The sequence below is a fragment of the Ictidomys tridecemlineatus genome, chromosome 7 (genome assembly GCF_052094955.1).
Source record: "Ictidomys tridecemlineatus isolate mIctTri1 chromosome 7, mIctTri1.hap1, whole genome shotgun sequence".
Lineage (NCBI taxonomy): Eukaryota > Metazoa > Chordata > Mammalia > Rodentia > Sciuridae > Ictidomys > Ictidomys tridecemlineatus.
The window spans coordinates 167,849,306-167,868,873 of NC_135483.1; the positions used below are offsets into that span (position 1 = coordinate 167,849,306).

The window sequence follows — 19,568 nt, forward strand, 5'->3', positions numbered from 1 at the left end:
GTCTTTTTTCAATTAATTAATTTATTTTAATTAAGTATATATGACAGCAGAATGCATTTTGATTCAGTGTACACCTCCCCAATTTCTTTTTTTTTTCCTCCAATGTTGTTTGAAAACATACAATCTTACATTTTCTCAGTTGTACATGTGAGAAATTGTGTGTGTGTATGTGTGTGTGTGTGTGTGTATTAAGATGCTGAAGGACAGTAACAGGGAGAAAGAAAAATACTGCTTTTTCTAAAACTTAAGTGGAAAATAAAGCATTAAAAATTTAGGATGCTTTTAGCTTTGCACTATATCTGGCACAGCAAATTCTTAATAAACTTTAGCCATAATTGTTATTATAGTTATTAATATTCTTATTAGTGGTGATAGGATCCAGTACTTAAAAGCGTGTTGTATTTATACCACTGCCAAAGAAAGTGAGGGAAGTATAATCTCCTGGCTCTACATTCCTCATAGGATGTAAAGATTGTATATATCCGTTGGAGTTCACCCAAGCTACTTTTGGGACAAACAGGATAATGTGTTTGGAACAGAGATCAACAGCTGTTACTCCTCTGTGACATTCCGGAGATGTGGACAGATGTATTCAGATTGACCTTCCTTAGTCAGTGAGTGTGGGAACTGGTGGAAAGGGGTAGGGGGAGGGAGACACAGCAACAGGGAGGATGAGAAGGTTCCCATGGGGGTCAGTAACATGAGAGACCATTGAAAGCCACATTGAACTATTTCTATTTCCTGGAGGTGCTGTGCTAAACAACATGTTAGGGGATGAAGGCCCTTAACATTATTCCAAAAGGAGGAAAACCAAATATGGTCATTTTCCCAAGGCTAGGACAGATCTGCAATCCCTGAAGGGGTCAGAGGTTGCCTCCTACCATTTCAGTGATTGCACAGTCGGAAATAGAAGAGGGTCAAATCAGGTTCAATATAAGATGTAGAGTGAAATACATTCCTTACCTTGCCCTCCCAACCCCAGTCATATTTAATTACCATTCCTGTTTCTAGAAAATATCCAAGCACCCTAGTGGTTTTAGAAAATTAAAAAACCAGCCAGACACAGAGCCCTTGGTAACTGTGTCATACTAGCAACAAGGCAGGTGGCTGATCTTCATTGAGACTAAAAGAATAGAGTTCAGTGAAACTATTAGATTTTCATAAAAATAGGATTTTGAGAACAGTAGGTTTTCCTAACAGCAGTCTCTGTGGGTCCTAAGACTTTTAAGTTTACCCATCATAACAGCTTAGCTGGAGTCTGATTTGTAGTACTCTTTCTCCATCTGTAACGATGGCCGTCCCCTTCTGCTTTCTTTCAGGTTATCAAGTGAATGAATCCTTCGTCATGGAACCATCCTAAAGCTCAGACCAACATTTCCTGGGTTCACAGAGTGTCCCTCTTGCTGACAGGACACTAATTCCTAGTCTGGCTAGGATTAATTATTTCAAGATAATATAAAAACTATGCAAGTTTTGCTTCTTCTCTACTGGGTCCATAGGTAGTAATGAGAACCACATTTTCCTGTGTAGAGGAAGATTTCACAAGCACATATAGAATTCTAGTGGTATCTTTATGAAGTTGGTGGCTGAAGGTCAGATGTGCCCAGAAAAAAGATTTGTTCTCTTTAGAAACCTTGCTCTTAACTACTGCACTATGATTGCATATTAAGCTTTTGTTTGATAAAGACTGTGTGTACCTCTCCCATGACTCTTGAAATTAGATTTCAATTTTTCAAGTCAGTTGGGCTTAGATCTGTATTTTGCTACTACCATGAACCTCCAGTGCAACAGTATTGGGATATGGGGCTTAATGGGAGGTTCCATCTGCATGAATGGTTTATAAAAGGGCTGATTATAAAAGGCCCATGATTTCAGCCTTGCTCTCTTTTGTCCTCTCTTTGTCCTGTCTTTGAGACAGCAGGAAGGTCCTTGCTAGGTGTTAACCCCTTCATATTGAACTTCCCAGGCTCCAGAACCATAAAGTGATAAATGTTTACATTACCCAGTCTGTGGTATTCTATTGTAACCTCACAACACAGACTGAGAGAATTGCTTAGTGTGTGCCATTGTGGGCAAGTTGCTTAACCTGGTTTAGCTTTTGTTTCCTTATCTATAAAATGGAGATAATTACAGTCTGAAGCTCCTAGGGGTGTAGTGAGGATTAAATGAGATAAAATCTGCATGATGTTTAGCATACTATCTGGCAGCTCCCAGCTTCTAATAAACTTTAGCTACTGCTTTATAACTTGGAGTGATAGAGCTCAATCTCTAAGTGGTCCAAAGGTCTGTAGGTGATTATTTTAAGCTACTTTTCACAATATTTTTCATGTAATCCTTGATGAAATATTAAAGATTGTTCCTGCAAATACATCTGTTTTGTAATACTTATTTACTCAGTGGAATTAGTTCATTAGTATCAAAGGTTTTTTTCCCCCCTTTTCCCATTTCTTTTAAAGTTCAGCATAATTTTCTTTTAAAGGCTTTGGTTCTGCTAGTTTGAGACAATATGCATAACTTTCTTAACTTCATCTTTGTTTATTTTTTGAATAAATTTAAAAAATACAAACAGCTGGAATAATACTACAAAACCCAAAGAGAGACTCTCAGGCTTTATTACTTTCCCACAATTGCTATGTGAGCACTAGAATCTCTGTAAGGCAGAGCTGTGGGGAAAATTAGAAATGAAAATGAAAAGCAAGCGTCTAGCTGGGATTTAGATCAAAGCAGATATTATCCTGGCCGGCTTGCTCTATGTGAATAGCTAGGGCTTCTTGCTCACAACTTAAAGCTTGACAACTGTAATTTTTTAAGGCTCTTGGGTGATAGTTTTACTGGTAGTGTATTACTGAAGAACTATGCATCCAAAGGAACACTATGGTAATTTCTAAGCCAGGGTTTTCGTGATTCTCATACTGTAAAGTAAAATAAACCCCACAAATATGTAGTACATATATGCAATGATCTTTTCTGATTGATCCAACAAACATTTATTCAGCTCCTACAAGAAGTATGAAATGGAGATTCATTAAATCTCAAGGGTGGGGGAGATTGTCACTATGTGAAGTGTGAACATCATATTGAGTGAGATGTTTTCACCTGTATTTGACATAAGAGGAACTGAAGCTATGGCTTTCTGAGAGCATTTAGCTTAGAAAGTGGCCCTACTAGGATTTAGACCCTAAGGTTGTGAGACTTCAACTCCTGTGCTTTTTAGCCACTGGAAGTCAAAGTCAGTTATCTCTCTTCTTCAGTCAGAGTGATAAGTTGAATCTGGGTATGTATTCTGTGTAGGAAGCATCCCTATCTCTCAAGGACCATTTGGGACTCACAGGGGGCCTAGGAGAGAGGAGAGACAAATGTTGAATGGCTAGGAGTGACTCTGGACTTGACTGTAAGAGAAATGTGAAGGAAGTGGGTCTTTGAGTCTCCTACATGGTTGAGCACAACTCAACTAGGGAGTAGACAGGAATACAGGCTGAAGTCCTAACTGGTGACAAGGTGAATTTTATGCTGGGTTATTCCTAGTGTCTTATCCTTAGGAAGCCAACCAGGGCAAGATTATCCTGTTAAGAGTAACAAAGAGAGAAATCCACAATTGCAGCCATGGGTAAAGAGAGCCCTGGTGGAATGTTTCATTCCTTCAGAAAATGTCTTACACCTAGACACAGGAATACAGCTGTGAATGGGAGAGCCATGGATTTCATACTTTTGTCTAAGGTCTTAGGGGGACACAGACATCTAATAAATAACAGGATGATATGACATTCTTCCACTTTATGAAATAAGTGTGATAAAAATTAGAGCAGGAGAACATGGTTTAGAGTGGTTAGAAGTAGGGACAGTGTGTGTTGTGTATGTGTGGGGGGTCATGGTGGCTGTAGAATGCATTTCTGAGGAGGTCCTATTTACTCTGACCCAGGAAGGAAGAGTGTGATTTAGTCAGAGAGATTGGTGAGAAGCATCCTAGCCAGAGAGAAAGTGGTAAAAGCTCTGAAATTCATTTTTACCCCTCAGTGTCCACACCCAGACTTAGTTCCCATTATGTACAAACGAGCATATGGAATTCAGTCTCCTGTATTGTATTTTCTCCAACAAGCCATGTGGTTGGGACTTCAGTACACTTGTTGTTGATGGATTAAGGTGGCTTGTTTCATCATGACACATATGTCCTTGAGTTTCAAGAATAAGTGTGGACTATGCCTTCCCTGTATCATTTGGGCCATTCTCTCTTTACCTAAGTGTCTCAGAAGACATTGTGTTAGATGTTTTATAAACTAATGCTGCCTGTGGTTTGCCTTACCTTTTTTTCCAGAAGAAATCTTTAATACTGGAGAGGGTTGACTGTCAAGAGGCATTATTGTGCTTCACTTATAGCATAGCAATTCCAGTTAGAAATTTCTACGTTCTAATATTGGCTCCACTGCTTCCTGAGATACTTTAACCCTCATTATGGATCAGTCTTCCCTTCCTTGATGTGGGGATAATAATAGTTTCTTTCTCACAGGTTATGTGAGTATTAAATGATATCAGGAATGTGAAGTGGTACATCAATGTTATTATTTTGGTGCATAAGTTGGTACATAAAGTATTGTGACTGTTATAACTGTAGTAGGGTTTCCCTATGTATTGATGGGTTTAAGGTTCCTATTTCATCTCTGTCATTTCTACCTTGTAGGATATATGAATGTCACTGAATTTTAAGTGTAAACGTGAAACTACTAATGAAATAATTTGTTTCTTTACTGTGATACATGTTTTTTAAAAAGGGAAAGCAAATGTCAGTTTGAGTTCCTTTTTATTCTAAAGAATGAAATCATATAGAGTTGGTCAACTGATGAAATCAAATACACTTGATTGTTTTATGAGCTTGCGTAAGTTGACTTACTTCAAAGGGCTTTGGCTATCTTGTCTTCACAGTAAAGGATTTAGACCAGATAATTGTACTTTTTTTTTTCCATCTAAATTTGATTCACTTAAGTGTTACCATGTAGATAATATTAATTAGATACTATTTTGTCATCTTTAATATGCTAGATGACCACTGTTAACTTACTCTTTAGCTTTTCATTATGAATCATGGGAAATCGCAGGACATCCTTATTCCTACTATACATATTCTTAGGCGGCATCGTGAGTCTCAGAGATCCTCCTCCTAGATCCAGGTAGTCTGGTGGCTCTAGACACTGGTGACCTTTAAAAAAGTCCTTCTTTAAGTTGTCCCTGGAAAGACATCAGGCCTTGAGTAAGACCTTCTATCCTCTAACCCGATGGAAGGTCAGAACCAAGAGCACTGAGTTACTTTGCTACTTCCCTATACTTCCAAAGTGTGACTGAATTGCTCCATAGGACTGAATAAAGTATCATTGTAGGTCACAAGGATTGTGTTTGTGAGAAAATTGAAATGTAGACAAAGGGGGTCTACTAGGAAAGGAAACACTTTTGATTTCTCATTTATTGAATCAGGAGAGAGAGACATTAAAACTATCTTCATTTATAGTTAATGTCACTGAAGATGTTCACTGTAACATTTTAAAATAGCAAAAAATTAAAAAAGCAACAACACTGGGGAATAATATAGACTAGTATACATCAATTAAAATGATCTTTATAAAGTGCTTAAGTTTCAGGATTTTGAAATGAGCCAGAAAATTTTGCAGAAGACCCCAATAGCACAGAAAACAAAAGCAAAACCAGTCAAACGCCATTAGCAAAGGAAATAATCAATAGAGCGAAGAGAGAATCTATAGAGTGGGAGAAAATATTTACAAGCTATACACTTGACAAGGGGTGATATCCAGAATATAAAAAGAATTAAAAAAAAAATTTGTGTGGGGGGGGACCAAATAACCCATTAAAAATGGGTAATACAGGGTTGGGATTGTAACCCAGCGGTAGAGCACTTGCCTAGCATGTGTGAGGCATGAGGTTTGATCCTTAGCACCTCATAAAAATAAATAAATAAAATAAAGGCATGTGTTCATCTCTAACTTAAAAAAAAAATGAGTGAATGGGTGATAGACCTTAACACACATTTCTTAAAAGGAGACACAGAAATGGACAACATGTACATGAAAAAACTGCTCAACATCACTAGTCATCAGGGAAATTCAAACCAAAATTACAGTGAGATGTCAACTTACTCCAGTAAGATTGATTATTATCAAAAAGGTAACAAGCACTGGAAATACCATGGAGAAAAAGAGACTTTGTACACTGTTGATGGTAATGTAAATTAGTACAGCCATTATGGCAAACATCATGGTGCTCCTGCAAAAAATAAAAAATAGAACCACCACATGATCCAGCAATCTCTCTCCTGTGTGTATATCCAAAGGAAATGAAATCAGCATGTAGAAGAGATATCTGCAGTCGTATGTTCATTTTTGCATTATTCACAATAGCCAAGAAGTAGAAATAACCTAAGTGCCCATGAACTGACGAAAAGAAAATGTGGTACATATACATCATGGAATACCACACAACCATAGAAAGAATGCAGTCCTGTCATTTGCAATGATATGGTTGAAAATGAAGAATATTATGTTAAGTGACATAAGCCGAGAACAGAAAGACAAGTATCCTGTGATCTCACTCATATACAGAATCCAAAAAAATTGATTGCACAGATGTTGAGACTAGAGTGGTGGTTACTAGAGGTTGGGGAGAATGAGGGATGGATAAGAAAACGTTGACCAATGGGTACTAAGCTATAGTTAATTAAGAGTAAGAAGAAGTTTTGATGTGCTAATGTGTAGTAGGGTGCCTATAGATAGCAATAATGTACTGTGCATTTCAAAAAGTTGGAAAAGATTTCAAATGTTTTCATCATAAAGAAATGATAAATGTTTGGGGAGACATATACTTTACCTGATTTAAACATTATACAACATATACTTGTGTTAAAATATCATGAAATACCCTATTTGCCCGTAAATGAATGGAGTTGGAGAATATCATGCTAAGCAAAATAAGCCAGTCCCAAAAAAACAAAGGCTGAATGTTTTCTCTAATATGCAGATGCTAATTCACAATAGGGCATGGGGCACTAGAGAAGAATAGCATTACCTTAGATTAGGTAGAGGTAAGTGATGGGAGGGGAGGGGAGGGCATGTGGGGATAGGAAAGATAGTAGAATGAAACAGAGATTATAACTTTATGTATATATGTGACTACATGACCAATATGATTCTACAACATGTATACTCAGAAAAATGAGATATTATATCCCATCTATGTATAATATATCAAATTGCATAACATAAATGCATTCTACTGTCATTATAACTAATTAAAACAAATAAAAAATTAATAGAAAAATCATGTAATACCCCATTAATATGTAAAATATGTTTTATATACTAGTTAAAAATAAATTTAATTAATACATGTACTTAAATCACATGGGAAAATGTTTAAGATATAACAGATAATAATATATATCTGTTGAAAAACTATAAATAAAACATGATAGCAAATGTGAAAAATCTTAAAAGTCAGATGGAAAGCAGCGGATAGAATAGCAACTGTTTATATATCAGGTGAGGAGATTATAGGTGAACTTTGATTTAATGTGTATTTCATCTTTAATATGTATTTCATCTTTAAGAATAAAAAGCAATACAAATTATTTTTTAAGAATCATACACAAAATCGCAAAGTACAGTAATTATATAAAGACCAGATTATGGGAAAAGAGAAAAAAATTACCAGAAAAGTTCTGAGAAAGCCATTGATTACCAGACCCTAAAGGCGGCGCCAGGGGAAGAGGATGGAGTGGGCGGTGCTGGTGGAGAGGTTCTATCTGCAGAGGACCTGGAAGTGGGAGGGGCAGTGGGCTTCTTGAGGAACCTGCTGTGAAGCTGCTTCTTATGGTCTGCCACTCAACATCAAATGGTTTCCTGAGGGACATAGTGAGCATGAGATATCAAGGGGCTTATGGTTACCCACTGTCCCTCTAAGAACATCAGATGTCTTCTGACCGATTTGCTTAAGGAACCTCCAGACCCTCAGCTGGCTGAGTGCATGTAAGCCAAATCCATTTAGCCAAGTTCCTAGAAGTGAGCTGGGAAAAGCTTGGCATCAACCTGGCGCTGAGTGCTGAATGTTCCATAGGGCTACCTGATAACCAGTACAAACGTTTTAATTCCTAACATTTAAAACTCCTTTAAACACTTAATGCAGACATTTCTCCACTCTTCAGGACAAATAATTCTCGGTGTAATTTGGACCTGGTTTATTCCTACCTTATTCCTTTACTTCTCCTCTTCAAGGGGGCTTGTTTTTTTTTTTTTCTTTTCTTCTTATAACACCTTGTTTGTCTATGCTGAAGTCCCTGGCTGGATTTCAGGCACCCATTTTTCACAGCTCTGATACCTATCAATAGGAAATAATTCTCATGTAGTGACCAGTGCACTTTTTCAGTGATAAGAAAAGTCTCGCCTTTCAAAGAAGAGACAAAAATCTAAAGTCATCAAAACAGTGTAACATCTGGTATGAAAGTCACAGTGCCCTGTGGTTTGGGTCCCTTGATCATGTGCTCTAAGGAAGTGAGTTGGGGGTTTCCGTATAGATGACGGAGACTCTCAGGCCGAGGCAGGTTCACTTCACACTTTGGGTTCCTCGGGGAGGAGGGGCTGGAGCCCTGGCCCTTGTTAGGACAATGATGCTCAGGCTGCTGCTCTTGGCTCTCAACTTCTTCCCCTCGATTCAAGTAACAGGTAAACGATTTTGATTTCTTCCTCCTCTAGGTTTTCTTTTGTGTCCTTGCAATCAGTGTGGTTTATGTTAGATTTCAAATAACCTGTGAAATTAGTAGTTTGGCTTTCATACGGTTACCTTTAATTTAGAAACTCCTTGATTCTCAGAATACAGAATAGTTCTTTAACAAAAGTTCTTTGGAAGTAAAGAAGCTTTTACTTAGCTGCTAGTTGATAATGTCCCAAGAACTTTTAGCGTATGTACCTTTTCTCCCCCTTGAGTTTAAGAAAACTGTTTCAAGTAGGTTTGTTCTGAAAGCTTTGAATTTAGATTGCCTAGGCTCACTTCACAGATCCAATGCTTATTAACTGAGCCGTTGCTGGTATTTAAGATTTTCAAACCTCAGTTTCCTTAACTATGAAATGGGAATGATAATAAACCTCATCTTAAGGCCATTGTGAAGATAAAATGAAATAATGCAAATGCAAAATGCTTGGCTAGCAATATCAGTGTTGGTTTTATTACTATTACTTACCTGAATTACTATTACTATTTCTATTAGAGTTGAAGGAGTTCCAAAGCAAATCCCGGAGTCACCAGAGAAGCTGGTACAGTGCAAATACTAATAAGTTAGTATTCTTTTACTATCGGCTGAAGTCTGTTTAGATTAAAGTCCATAAACCCCAGTAACTACAATGAGGAGTATGATACTTCTGACACTTGCAAGCACCTACTTGGAGCATTGTCAATTGTCACAGCCAGGAGGTGGTTATCACAACCAACCTTTGCAATATTTCAGATCAAGAGACTGAGGGGTGGGAAGGTCAAATTCCCCAAGGATTTACAGGTTCCAGTTGTTGGTGGCAGAGTCCAAACCACAATAGCTTGATCCAGAGCCTGTGGTCTTGAACCTTAGGCTATTTCACCCAGCATGACCTGATTTGTAATTGCATAGACCAGGATAAATCTATATAGAATCATCTTCAGAAAACCACAATTTCTAACAGAAAAAGCTTGTTTGGGAGGGTGGAGTAATACGTTCATTCAACTTGTTCTTGGAGTTAGAAAAGGGTCCTTACCTTTGCTCAAAAATTGGACTGATAGGAGTCAACAGGTGTGTTTAAGTAAGGATTGTTATTTATTTATTTTTCCCCTGGAAAAGCTTTTGCAGAGCCAGCATCTTCAATTTTCTTTCTCACTTATTTTGGTGGCACAGAGACTACAAGATCAACAGATCTTAAACATCAACTGTGTGCACTGCAAAGAGTATAATTTCCCAGCCTGCAGAAATACAATAGTTACATATCTGTTTTTGTTGTCTGATACGCTAGTGAGCACAAACTGTGCATATTGATAGCAGGTGTTGATATAACAAAAGACATGGGCTGGTAACTGGTTATGTCTGGTGTCTAGTACTAAGCATTTAGAGCTACTAAGTACATTCTAAAAGAATTTTTAAAAATTTATTTTTCGAAGTTTTTTTTTCACTTCTTGTTTAAGGGATCTTTAGAACTTATTTTAAAAGAATATTTACAATGTCTTAATTTATTAGACAACAAGGGACAGACCAAAAACTATTTACCAGTAGTAATTGTACACAAAATGCTTTTCTGATGTGCTTTGTGAACAATCATCTATCATTAATTTTTCCACTCGCTTTTGAAAATTATTTTTTTTGGTAAGACTCAAAGCTTTGCATTTTCCTCTTTAGAATATTTATTAAAAGGGTGTAACTAAAAAGTGGTTAGAGATTTCACACATGTAGAACATTTGTTTTCTACATTAAGATACATTTGCTTTTGAAATGTCAACTCACTTTCCTAATAACTTTTAGGATTTGATGCTGTGTGGCCATTAATAAAGTTGAATGGGGTGAGCGTAGAGGCCATACTTTGAAATGCCTCTTTTAGTAAAAAACACTTGTGAGAAAAAAAGGTAATTTCAACATATGAAAATGTTTGATCCGTTCTAATCAAATGCTGCAAAATCTTTCTTGTGTTTTTCATTTCTTTTTGTTCACTCCCCATAAAGTTACAGGTAAGGAAATTCTTTGTGAAAATGCAATTGTCATCCCTCGAATTGTAAGAAGCTACTATTGTCTGCATTGAGGTGTGTGTGTGTGTGTGTGTGTGTGTGTGTGTGTAGGTGTGTATGTGTACATATGAACAGTTCATTATTAACACTGATTTAATAATTCTAACTCACTGGTTCACAGTACGGCTTGAAATACCTATTTTATGATGATTAAGCCTCACTTTAGTCTTCATGATTTCGATGGTCCTGTAGGAAATCTTTATGGCTAAATTAAAGAAATGATTGAGGCAGAGTAAGGAAACCTTAACTTGGACAATTTCTTTGCTAAGGCTGCATGCTTTCTATGAGATGTGGATAATTGTGCAACTGAGATTCACAAGACAGGATTTTGTTGGACACTGGACTGTGAGTCCAGCCTGGAACAGCAGGCCTCTGGAAGAAAAGGATTCATAATTAATGGTAGAAGGGGTGTATATGTAGGTAATACCTGGCATTGTTGATACATTTTCCAGCCAACACTGGTTATTTTTCAGCAAACTGATCATTCTGTATGAAGATAAAAATCAGGTATCACTCCTTATTTTTCCACAAGAGTTTTTCTTTTAGTTTCTTCCCAGATCTTAGCAAAAAACTGTCAAATGACCAGTTTGGACAAGATTAATCTCTCTAATGCTGCTGCATTTCCCCAGCACTTCTTTTTCTTAGAGAGGCACAGAAGGCAGGAAAATGATTGACATTTAATTAAAAAAAAGTCATATTGGTAAAACAGAGCAATTAAAAACTTTATCCTTAGTTCAGTCTTCAGCAAATGACTCCTCTGCAGTAATTTGTACAAAGAAAGAAGTAATTTACTGCTCACAGTTTAGTGTTGCTCTGGGGCTGGGCTTGGGAAAGTAAGGTGAAAAGATGAACATTGAAAAATAAAATGTAATCAACAGTTTGCTGTGTTTACCTAACTTCCAACACACTGCAGCCAGTTTTTCTGACTGTTAAAAAAGAATTGGGTCTCTTGTTAGTTGAAATAAATTTGATGGATGTTTTTAAAATGTAGGCATTGCTTAAGCATTTATTTTACTCTACCACCATACTCTAAGATAATAAATTACCTTATTATTTTTTCTTTTTTAAAGCAACCACCCAGCAAGGGCTTTTACATCAAGGACCATAAAATTAATATCGATACGTCAATTCCAGGAAATTGAATGAGTCATTGCCACAGATAGATTAGAAATAGAAATGAATCTGTGATCAGAACTCTGAAATGCTCACATGCTATAGGTGGGAGGAGAATCTCGCTGCCTCCTTTTCATTAGAGGTAGACCCTCCTTTTCTTGTCTTTCTTCTTTTCTTGAGAAATGCCCTATGATTACCATGTGGCATGTCCCTTGCATGGACATCTTCCTTCAAGTGTTTCCTGCAGGCAGTGCGCTGAAACAAAAATCCCAGCAGAAAATGCCATTTGTGGCTTATCTAAAACAATAGCTCTTTATATTAACAAACATGGGCATTGATGAAGATCACGATTCATTTCAGCCTTCCTAAAACTCAAAGGGCAGGTACTCTTGCAAAGCACAATTATTTTACAGCAGTCGTTGCAAGGGATAAAATCTTTTCATCTTTGTTATTATTTACTTTTTCTCCATAGAGGTTAGACCATTTCTGTAGAGAGTTTAGCCAATCATCAGAAAAAAAAAACCAAAAAAACAAAAAACAACATCTGGGTGGTTTTTGACTGACTGAAGGAGTCTCTGATTTTCTATGCTGTGTGCAAGTATCTGTGTGTCTCTTTTGTGGTGATTTCATGAACCCTTTTCGGTTAGTGTTATGGTATTAGTATCATCACCACCAACCAACCAACCAACCAACCAACCAACCCATAAAAAGCTAAGAAAAGAACAAAAACCCCAACATACCCAGACCTTTTAGTCTGAGGATTGTTACATGAGAATCAGTCTCTGACACCATAGGGAAGACATCCCAGGTCCAGGCTTGTTTGCAAGCTGGGTGTCTGGAGGTGCATAACTATAGTCCCAGCTACTCCAGCGACTGAGGCAGGAGGATTGCAAGTTTGAGACCAGCCTTATCAACTTAGTGGGATCCTGTCTTAAAAATAAAAAAGGGCAGGGGATTATGTAGCTCCGCAGTAATTCACCCTCAAGTTCAATCCCCAGTGGGGGCAGGGCAGAGGTGTTTGCAAAGTGGGTGTTTAACATTTTGCCTGTTACTCTCATTTTGATGACTCGGAACTCTAGAAGAGAGGTGTGCTGGTTGGGATCAAGAGCTACCCACTTGCTTTCTCTCTGAAAAAGGGAGTTTCAAACTCTTTGGCCTTAGTAATTCAACTAATTTCATACTTGGTCTGTTTGTCCATCCAAGTTATGTGTATTTATGTTCTCTTTGCCAGCAGAGAAGCTTCCAGATGGTGGAGAATTTCTTATTTAATTCTTTTCCACTCCTTTATCTCTAAATCACCATTACCATCATCTTTTACTTTGTCATCATCTTCATTATCTTGGGGACTCTCGCTGACAAGGTAACTAGGTTAATGGTTCCTGATGGTATCATTCACAATTACTCACAATTTACTTTTAGTCTCTAATCTAATTGTGAGTCCCTCTCCACAGCATCTGATTCACCTCATTAGTTTACAATCCACCGTACAATGTATAGATTACACCAGCAACCCATCCCACATTCTAACGATGACGTATGTTCTCTTACTGAGAACATGGGTGGGTGTTTGAATTTTTAAAACTTTGCTGAAAAAGTAGAAGGTTGTATACTTGACACACACAATACAGTGTTAGAACATCATTTAGCTGCATTTGCAGCCTGTTGGACCCAATAACTTACTTTTATATCGAACACTGCTGCTAGTAAGGGTTTGTAATTTAAGATCAGGAAGCTTCCATTTCTGATCCACAGGCTCTCTCTCATAGAGAATGGGTGATATATGAGGAGAGTTTCCTTTTACCCTGAAATCCCTGGGGAACTAAAACAGGGTGTTCGCAAGTTCCCACTCTGTCTTATGCTTTGGCAAGACAGGTCCCCATTTATACGCTTATTCAACAGATACTTATTGAATGTCTTCTATGAGGAAGACACCAGTCTGTGACAGATAGAAAAACCCACTTTGAGAGTCACAGAAGTAAAAATGAGAATTGTGAAGTCTTCCTAAAATTTTTTTCTTCTTTTCACTTAGGACCATTGTGAATAGTACTCTATCCACACTACTTTATTATATGGAAACAAGTATAAACAGAAACATCCAGAGAAATGTGGAATTCAATCACAGATCTTTAGAGATGAGAGGGAACATTAGAGATTGCCCAACTTACAGAAAATAAAGTTGTATAATTTGATGGCTTCTAGAAGATGCTGATAGGAAGATGACATTGCAAAAATTTGGGGCATTTTTGGATCTCTTTAGGCTGGTCCCGTTTTACATATTCTGACAATCTTCATTGGTGCCCTAACATAAGACCCTCAACTCCCACAATGCAGCTTTCTTCATTGACTCACACACCTGCACTCCCTCTTTGTGACCTGACTGAGGCTCTTTCTGTCTTAGAATGTGCTCTCTATCCCTTTCTGCCCATCTAGATGCTCCTGTCTTTCACTTTACATCTTTGGTTCAAGATCCACCTCCCCGAGGAAGCTTATCCAGGATACTTTTGTCTTTATTATGGACTCAGAAGAGAAGTTTCTATGGGAGTGTAGCTCACTTTAACAAATATTTATTAAACCTCTCTTGCATTTTGGAGCCTGAGGAAATAGAACAGGAAAAGAAACATAAAGACTTTGCACACAAGAACTGTTTATGTAATTAACTGAGTTCTCTCTGCTTTCATGGGTTTTACAATTTGGTTAAGAAAACTACATATAACAACACCAGGAAGTGGATAAGTGATAATATTTGGCATCCTCCTACCACCCATGGCTAATTGATGCCTTCATAACTTTGCATAAATTATTCTTGCAATCTGGAATGTTCCTGTACCTGTCATCTGAAGGTCCTTTTTGAGATCCTAAATGACAAATTAAGGGACTTCCTTACCATTCAAAACTCCCCAAATTGTTGCTGTGTGAGTTGACCCATCCGTTTTTTTTTTCTCTAGAAGACTGTGAGCTCCTCGAAGGCAGGATCACGTCTTATTTATTCTTACATACATGCAAGCATGTATGTATTCAACAGATATTTGTTAAAGAAGGAAATGAACAAACTAACACCCAAATTAGAATACATGAAAGAAATATCTTGATAAGATTAATGTAGGATGGTAAGTCTTTATGGAGAGTTCAGCATTGAGCAGGGCTTTAATAGTATATAAGATTTGAATGGATAATGTATTAATAAAATTTGCTAACTAACATTTCTTTTGCACTTATATTGTTACTCTTGTTCTAGCTGAATTTCCCTTTATTGATCATTTCATCTTTGCCCAGTTCCCATGAAGCAGTTACTATGATTATACTATTGCAAGATAAGAAAATTGAAATACTGAACAGGTAGAGTAACTAGCTTGCAATCACAGCTGATAGATATAGAAATTCAGATAATCTTGCTCCAGGTCCACGTTCTTATCAATGCTACAGTTGTCTGAGGAAGAAATGATATTAATAAGGAAACTAAATCAGGAAAGTTGTTTAATGTTCTTGGAACAGATGATAAGTCAAAGGTGTGGAGGCTAGAGAGGAAGAATCAGACTAAGCAGGGGGTTGAATACTGATAAAAGAAGTTTAAATTTTATTTTCAAGGCATTTTGAAGCAGCTGAACTGGATAAGAAGAAAACACTTTGGAATCCTCATCTTTGGGGCATGGAGTTGAATGGAGGGGGTATAACTAGGAAAGCAGAGAGTTCAACTGAATCTGAAAACCACTTCTTGTTAGGAGTCAGCCGAAGATCAGCAGAGGACACAGAGAATGTGGTGAGAGAGGGAGGAGGGGGCATGCCAATGAAGTCAAGGGAGGAAGTGTCAGAAAGAGACAGTGGGTGACTGCATCGAATGAAGGAGGAAAAGAGGAGTGAACAATTGCTTGGGAAAGAGGCCAGCGGGACTTTTGAGTTCAGGCAGAGAGCCATTGGGGAAAGAAGATGAGACTTCACAAGGTTAAGAAAACATGGAGTGGTCAAAATAGAGACATCGAAAAGAAGAGATGGATAGATACGCTGAAGATGGTTAGGAACTTAAATATACTATGGTATTTTATATGTGGTCAGGATGTAATAAATGTTTACAGACTGAATGACTTAATGGAGTTTGACATGTGGAAGGAGCCAGTGCTGGACTTGTGTGTGTGTGTGTGTGTGTGTGTGTGAATGTGAGTGTGAATGTGTAGGTGTGAGCAGAGTGTATGTGTGTGAGAGAATGTGTGTGTTGTGTGAACATGAGTGTGTGTGAATGTGTTGGTGCTAGTGTGTGTGTATATGGCGCTGCAGAACTGGAGGGGGAAGGCTTATAGGAAAGAAAGGAGAAGTGGGAGAGGAAAAAGAGGAGGGTGGGAGGAGTTTTTGCAAGGAAATGGGAGTATTAGAGATAGGAGGACAAATCTCTAAGATGGAGGGGAAGAGAAGGCCTTACAGGGGCAGAGATATGTAGGGGTCAGGTGAGTCATTCCATGCTGGCAGACCTGAGAATGAAGACTGTTTTGTTAAATGTGTGTACATATGTTAAGTTCTCTGGGGATTGGTCCTAGAGTTCTGTGTCAGCCTCTGTCAACAAGGCCAGTGGGATAATGCACACTCGACTCTAAGGACTTAAACCCATGTGTACTTTAAATTCTTGCTTGAGCACTCATAAGTGCACGACATGGCTGGCTTGACCTCAGCTCGTGGCTGAGATAACAGGGTCACGAAGTTCAAACCAACCCTGCCCAAACTGGGCAGGGCTCCAGTTTCCAGCGAAGAATGTTAATCTCAGCAACTCCCTGTATTTTTTGGGACAAGGACATGGCTGCTTGACCTTGGCTTTGGGAAAATGAAGTCTGCTCTTTTCTGCCTTCCCCCCCCCCCAAGACTTAAAAGTTAAAGCCAAAAATTTGTCAAGAAAGGGAAACATAATTAGGAGCTTTGGCCTGTCATACTGTGAGTCAACTTTTATAGGTCTCAGTTTCCTCGTCTGATATATGAAGGGGTTGAACTAGAGGACATCTCAAGTCTATTCTTTTTGTCTTAAAAATGCTTCTAATGTGGAATATTAAAATGCTTTTTATCAACTCTAAAGGCAACTCATCCACTTTACCCCTTGTGGGTGCTCTTATGATTTGATAGTGCAAATACAAAGAACTGCAAGCCTGTTATCTCTGAAATCTATTAGAAAGATTAATAACCATGATCTTAGGTGCTAACATGCTTAGAAATGACTACAGCACTTTGGGGGATAATATTGCCCTATCTCTTATTTTCCTATGTAATATGAAGGCCTATCACAGTAGTTATTTCCAAATTTCTGAGCCATGACACTTACCTAGAAAATTCCGGATATGCCAAGGTGGTCCTGAGCAGGCTCTTTAAAGGTGTAGGATTTAGGGAGAATGAAGTAGATAGGAAACATGTATTGTATTCCCTACAGAGTGATTTTTGCATGAAGGCTCAGAATGATGATGGCTCAGGAGGAAAGAAACTTGGCTCCCAAGTTTGGTTAGTAGATTAAAATATATGTTTAGAAAGCAATATATTAACAGAAGGGATCACTTTATACTTCTGAGTTTTCTTTGTTAACTGAAATACTGTCACAATATTTATGTAGGGAGTTATAAACCCTGCTTATCTACTCTTTGGATAACAGGTAACTTCTAGAATAATAAAATTTGATTTGGGGATGGTTCAAGCGGCTTTGGGTATGGCTTCCACTTTGATTTGAGTTAGGATTAATCTTTTAGATTGTACTTCTAGCATTAGGAGATGAGAGGAAAATTGGTAGGAACTGGGTGACATTGCACCCAAATTCATCTGGCTGCGTATGTCAAGAGTTTCTGTTCTAAGGTGCTCACACCCTGCATTGCTGGGCGGTGTCTCTGAGGGGTAGGGGTGGATCACAGAACAGGCAATGACATTTTAGCAGTTTTAATATTAACTTTCATCCTAAAGCAGATGACTTTCCAATGTACATTTTTATTTCTGATTAGCTTCCTTAAACTTTTCCCAAACAGATTTCCTCTCTTAACTTATTTTGTCAGCAGTGTCTCCACTCTCGCACTCACCCAGTCCATGGACTCCTAGTCAGCTTCTAATCCTGTTCACCACCTAGTCTGTGAGACTGAGTGCCAGTGTCTTGTCCACCCCTTATAGCCCAGCAGCTACCTCCACATTGCAGGCCTTATGAACTCACATGGATGCTGCAGTTGCAGCCTCCTGATTGATCTCTCCTGGCTTCTGACCTTGCTCCTTGCTGCTGTTTGAAGAGACCCCAATCACACCTTGATGTTCTCAATGTCTCTGGTAGCCTTCCTGGTAAAATCCATGTGCCTTTTCGTAGCCTTAAAAGCCCTCAACATTTGGTATCAGCTATATTCATCTATTTCCCCCTATATAAATAAATGTTCTGCTAGTTCCCAACAAACCCTTACACTAAGGACATTTTCCTAATCAGCTTGTCTAAAATTTTCCACAGGCCTCACAGCCCAGGTAAAGGGTAGAGAACATAAAAGTTTCTAGAGTCACCCCATTTGGAATCACAACCCCTTCCTGTTGTGTCCACAACTGTGACTGCCAGTGACCCTCTCTAGGGTTCCTGTACCTTTTGTGGGTTTGGAGTGTAGCTAAGTGTGTACCTGCCTTGGGGTTTCTCCTAGGGGGAAGCAGCTCTGTGGTTTGCATCTTCCCATCTCCCCCAAACCAAGCACATTAGATCCCACCATTAACTTGCTGAACAAATAGCTTTGCAAAGGTAGAAAGTCAGAATACCAAAGAACCATTCTCTGGCAACTAATCAAAATTTCAACTAATCAACAAAAGTGTTTGTTGATTGTTTTGATAACTTTTTCTCTCAAAAAATAAATGCCTTAGATCTATCTCAGGGCTCAGATGGGACTTTTTCCTGCTGAAATATTTGACCTCTGAGTTACTTTCTAATAGTTGCATGTAACACAATAATATTTTAAAGGGACAAGGACAAGTGTCCTTTACACTCTAGTGTCTGCCTATGAAAGAACACAGGGTTAAGGCTGTGGTTAAACTAGAGCTGGCCAAGAGCAACTTCTTGCTTCGTAAATTTATTGATTAGGCTTCTATTTCTATTTTTATTGTTACTTATAATTAATTGTCCTTGTTTGAATTAAAGTTACTTTAGATTTTGTTTTAAAATCTTATGGTCTGTTAATAGAGCTAATGTGCTTGATAAAGTTGATAGGAGAGACATACACAGTCTTGGACGGGGCTGGTTAGTTCTGCTGACTCTCTCAACAGATGACTTGCTTCTGTTGTCATAGACTCCTCTACACAATTCTCTTTCCTTCTGGTTCTGTTAACTTCCTGGACCCTTCACCCCTTCAGATCTAAAGGTGGTCATAACCTTGCTGCTACAAGCCACAGTGGTCACATATTATGTCCCATTGCTCGGTAGCATTGCCATCTCCACATCTTTGCCAGTCATCTTTCATAAATGATCCCTCCATGTTGCCCTATTTTGAGTATGCTAGAATCCTGAATGATACCATATATATGCATATGTATCATGCTTACTGAAAGTCTTTTTTTTTTTTTTGACTTTCCTTAAATCACGTTTCTTTGTGAAAATTGGGAAAGTTTCAAGTTAACAATCAACTAAGAATTAGATGCAATGACCACAAAGTTATTTTAAAGCTGTAACCTACATTTTTTTTTCATTTTAATAT

At 38.1% G+C, this 19,568-nt stretch overlaps 1 protein-coding gene and 1 long non-coding RNA gene across 2 annotated transcripts in view; both read left to right on the top strand.

Annotated features, from left to right (window-relative positions):
* Positions 1-418: 418 nt before the first annotated feature.
* On the top strand, positions 419-2,366 carry LOC144365338 (uncharacterized). The gene is made up of 2 exons (XR_013423647.1): positions 419-614; positions 1,320-2,366. It is a non-coding gene; the product is annotated as an uncharacterized LOC144365338 (long non-coding RNA).
* A 6,203-nt stretch (positions 2,367-8,569) lies between these two features.
* Positions 8,570-19,568, top strand: part of Cd28 (CD28 molecule) — a 30,947-nt gene continuing 19,948 nt past the window's right edge. The window contains exon 1 of the mRNA XM_078018478.1: positions 8,570-8,717. Within this exon, the coding sequence (XP_077874604.1) occupies positions 8,570-8,717 (148 nt within the window). The remainder of the gene's footprint in view (positions 8,718-19,568) is intronic.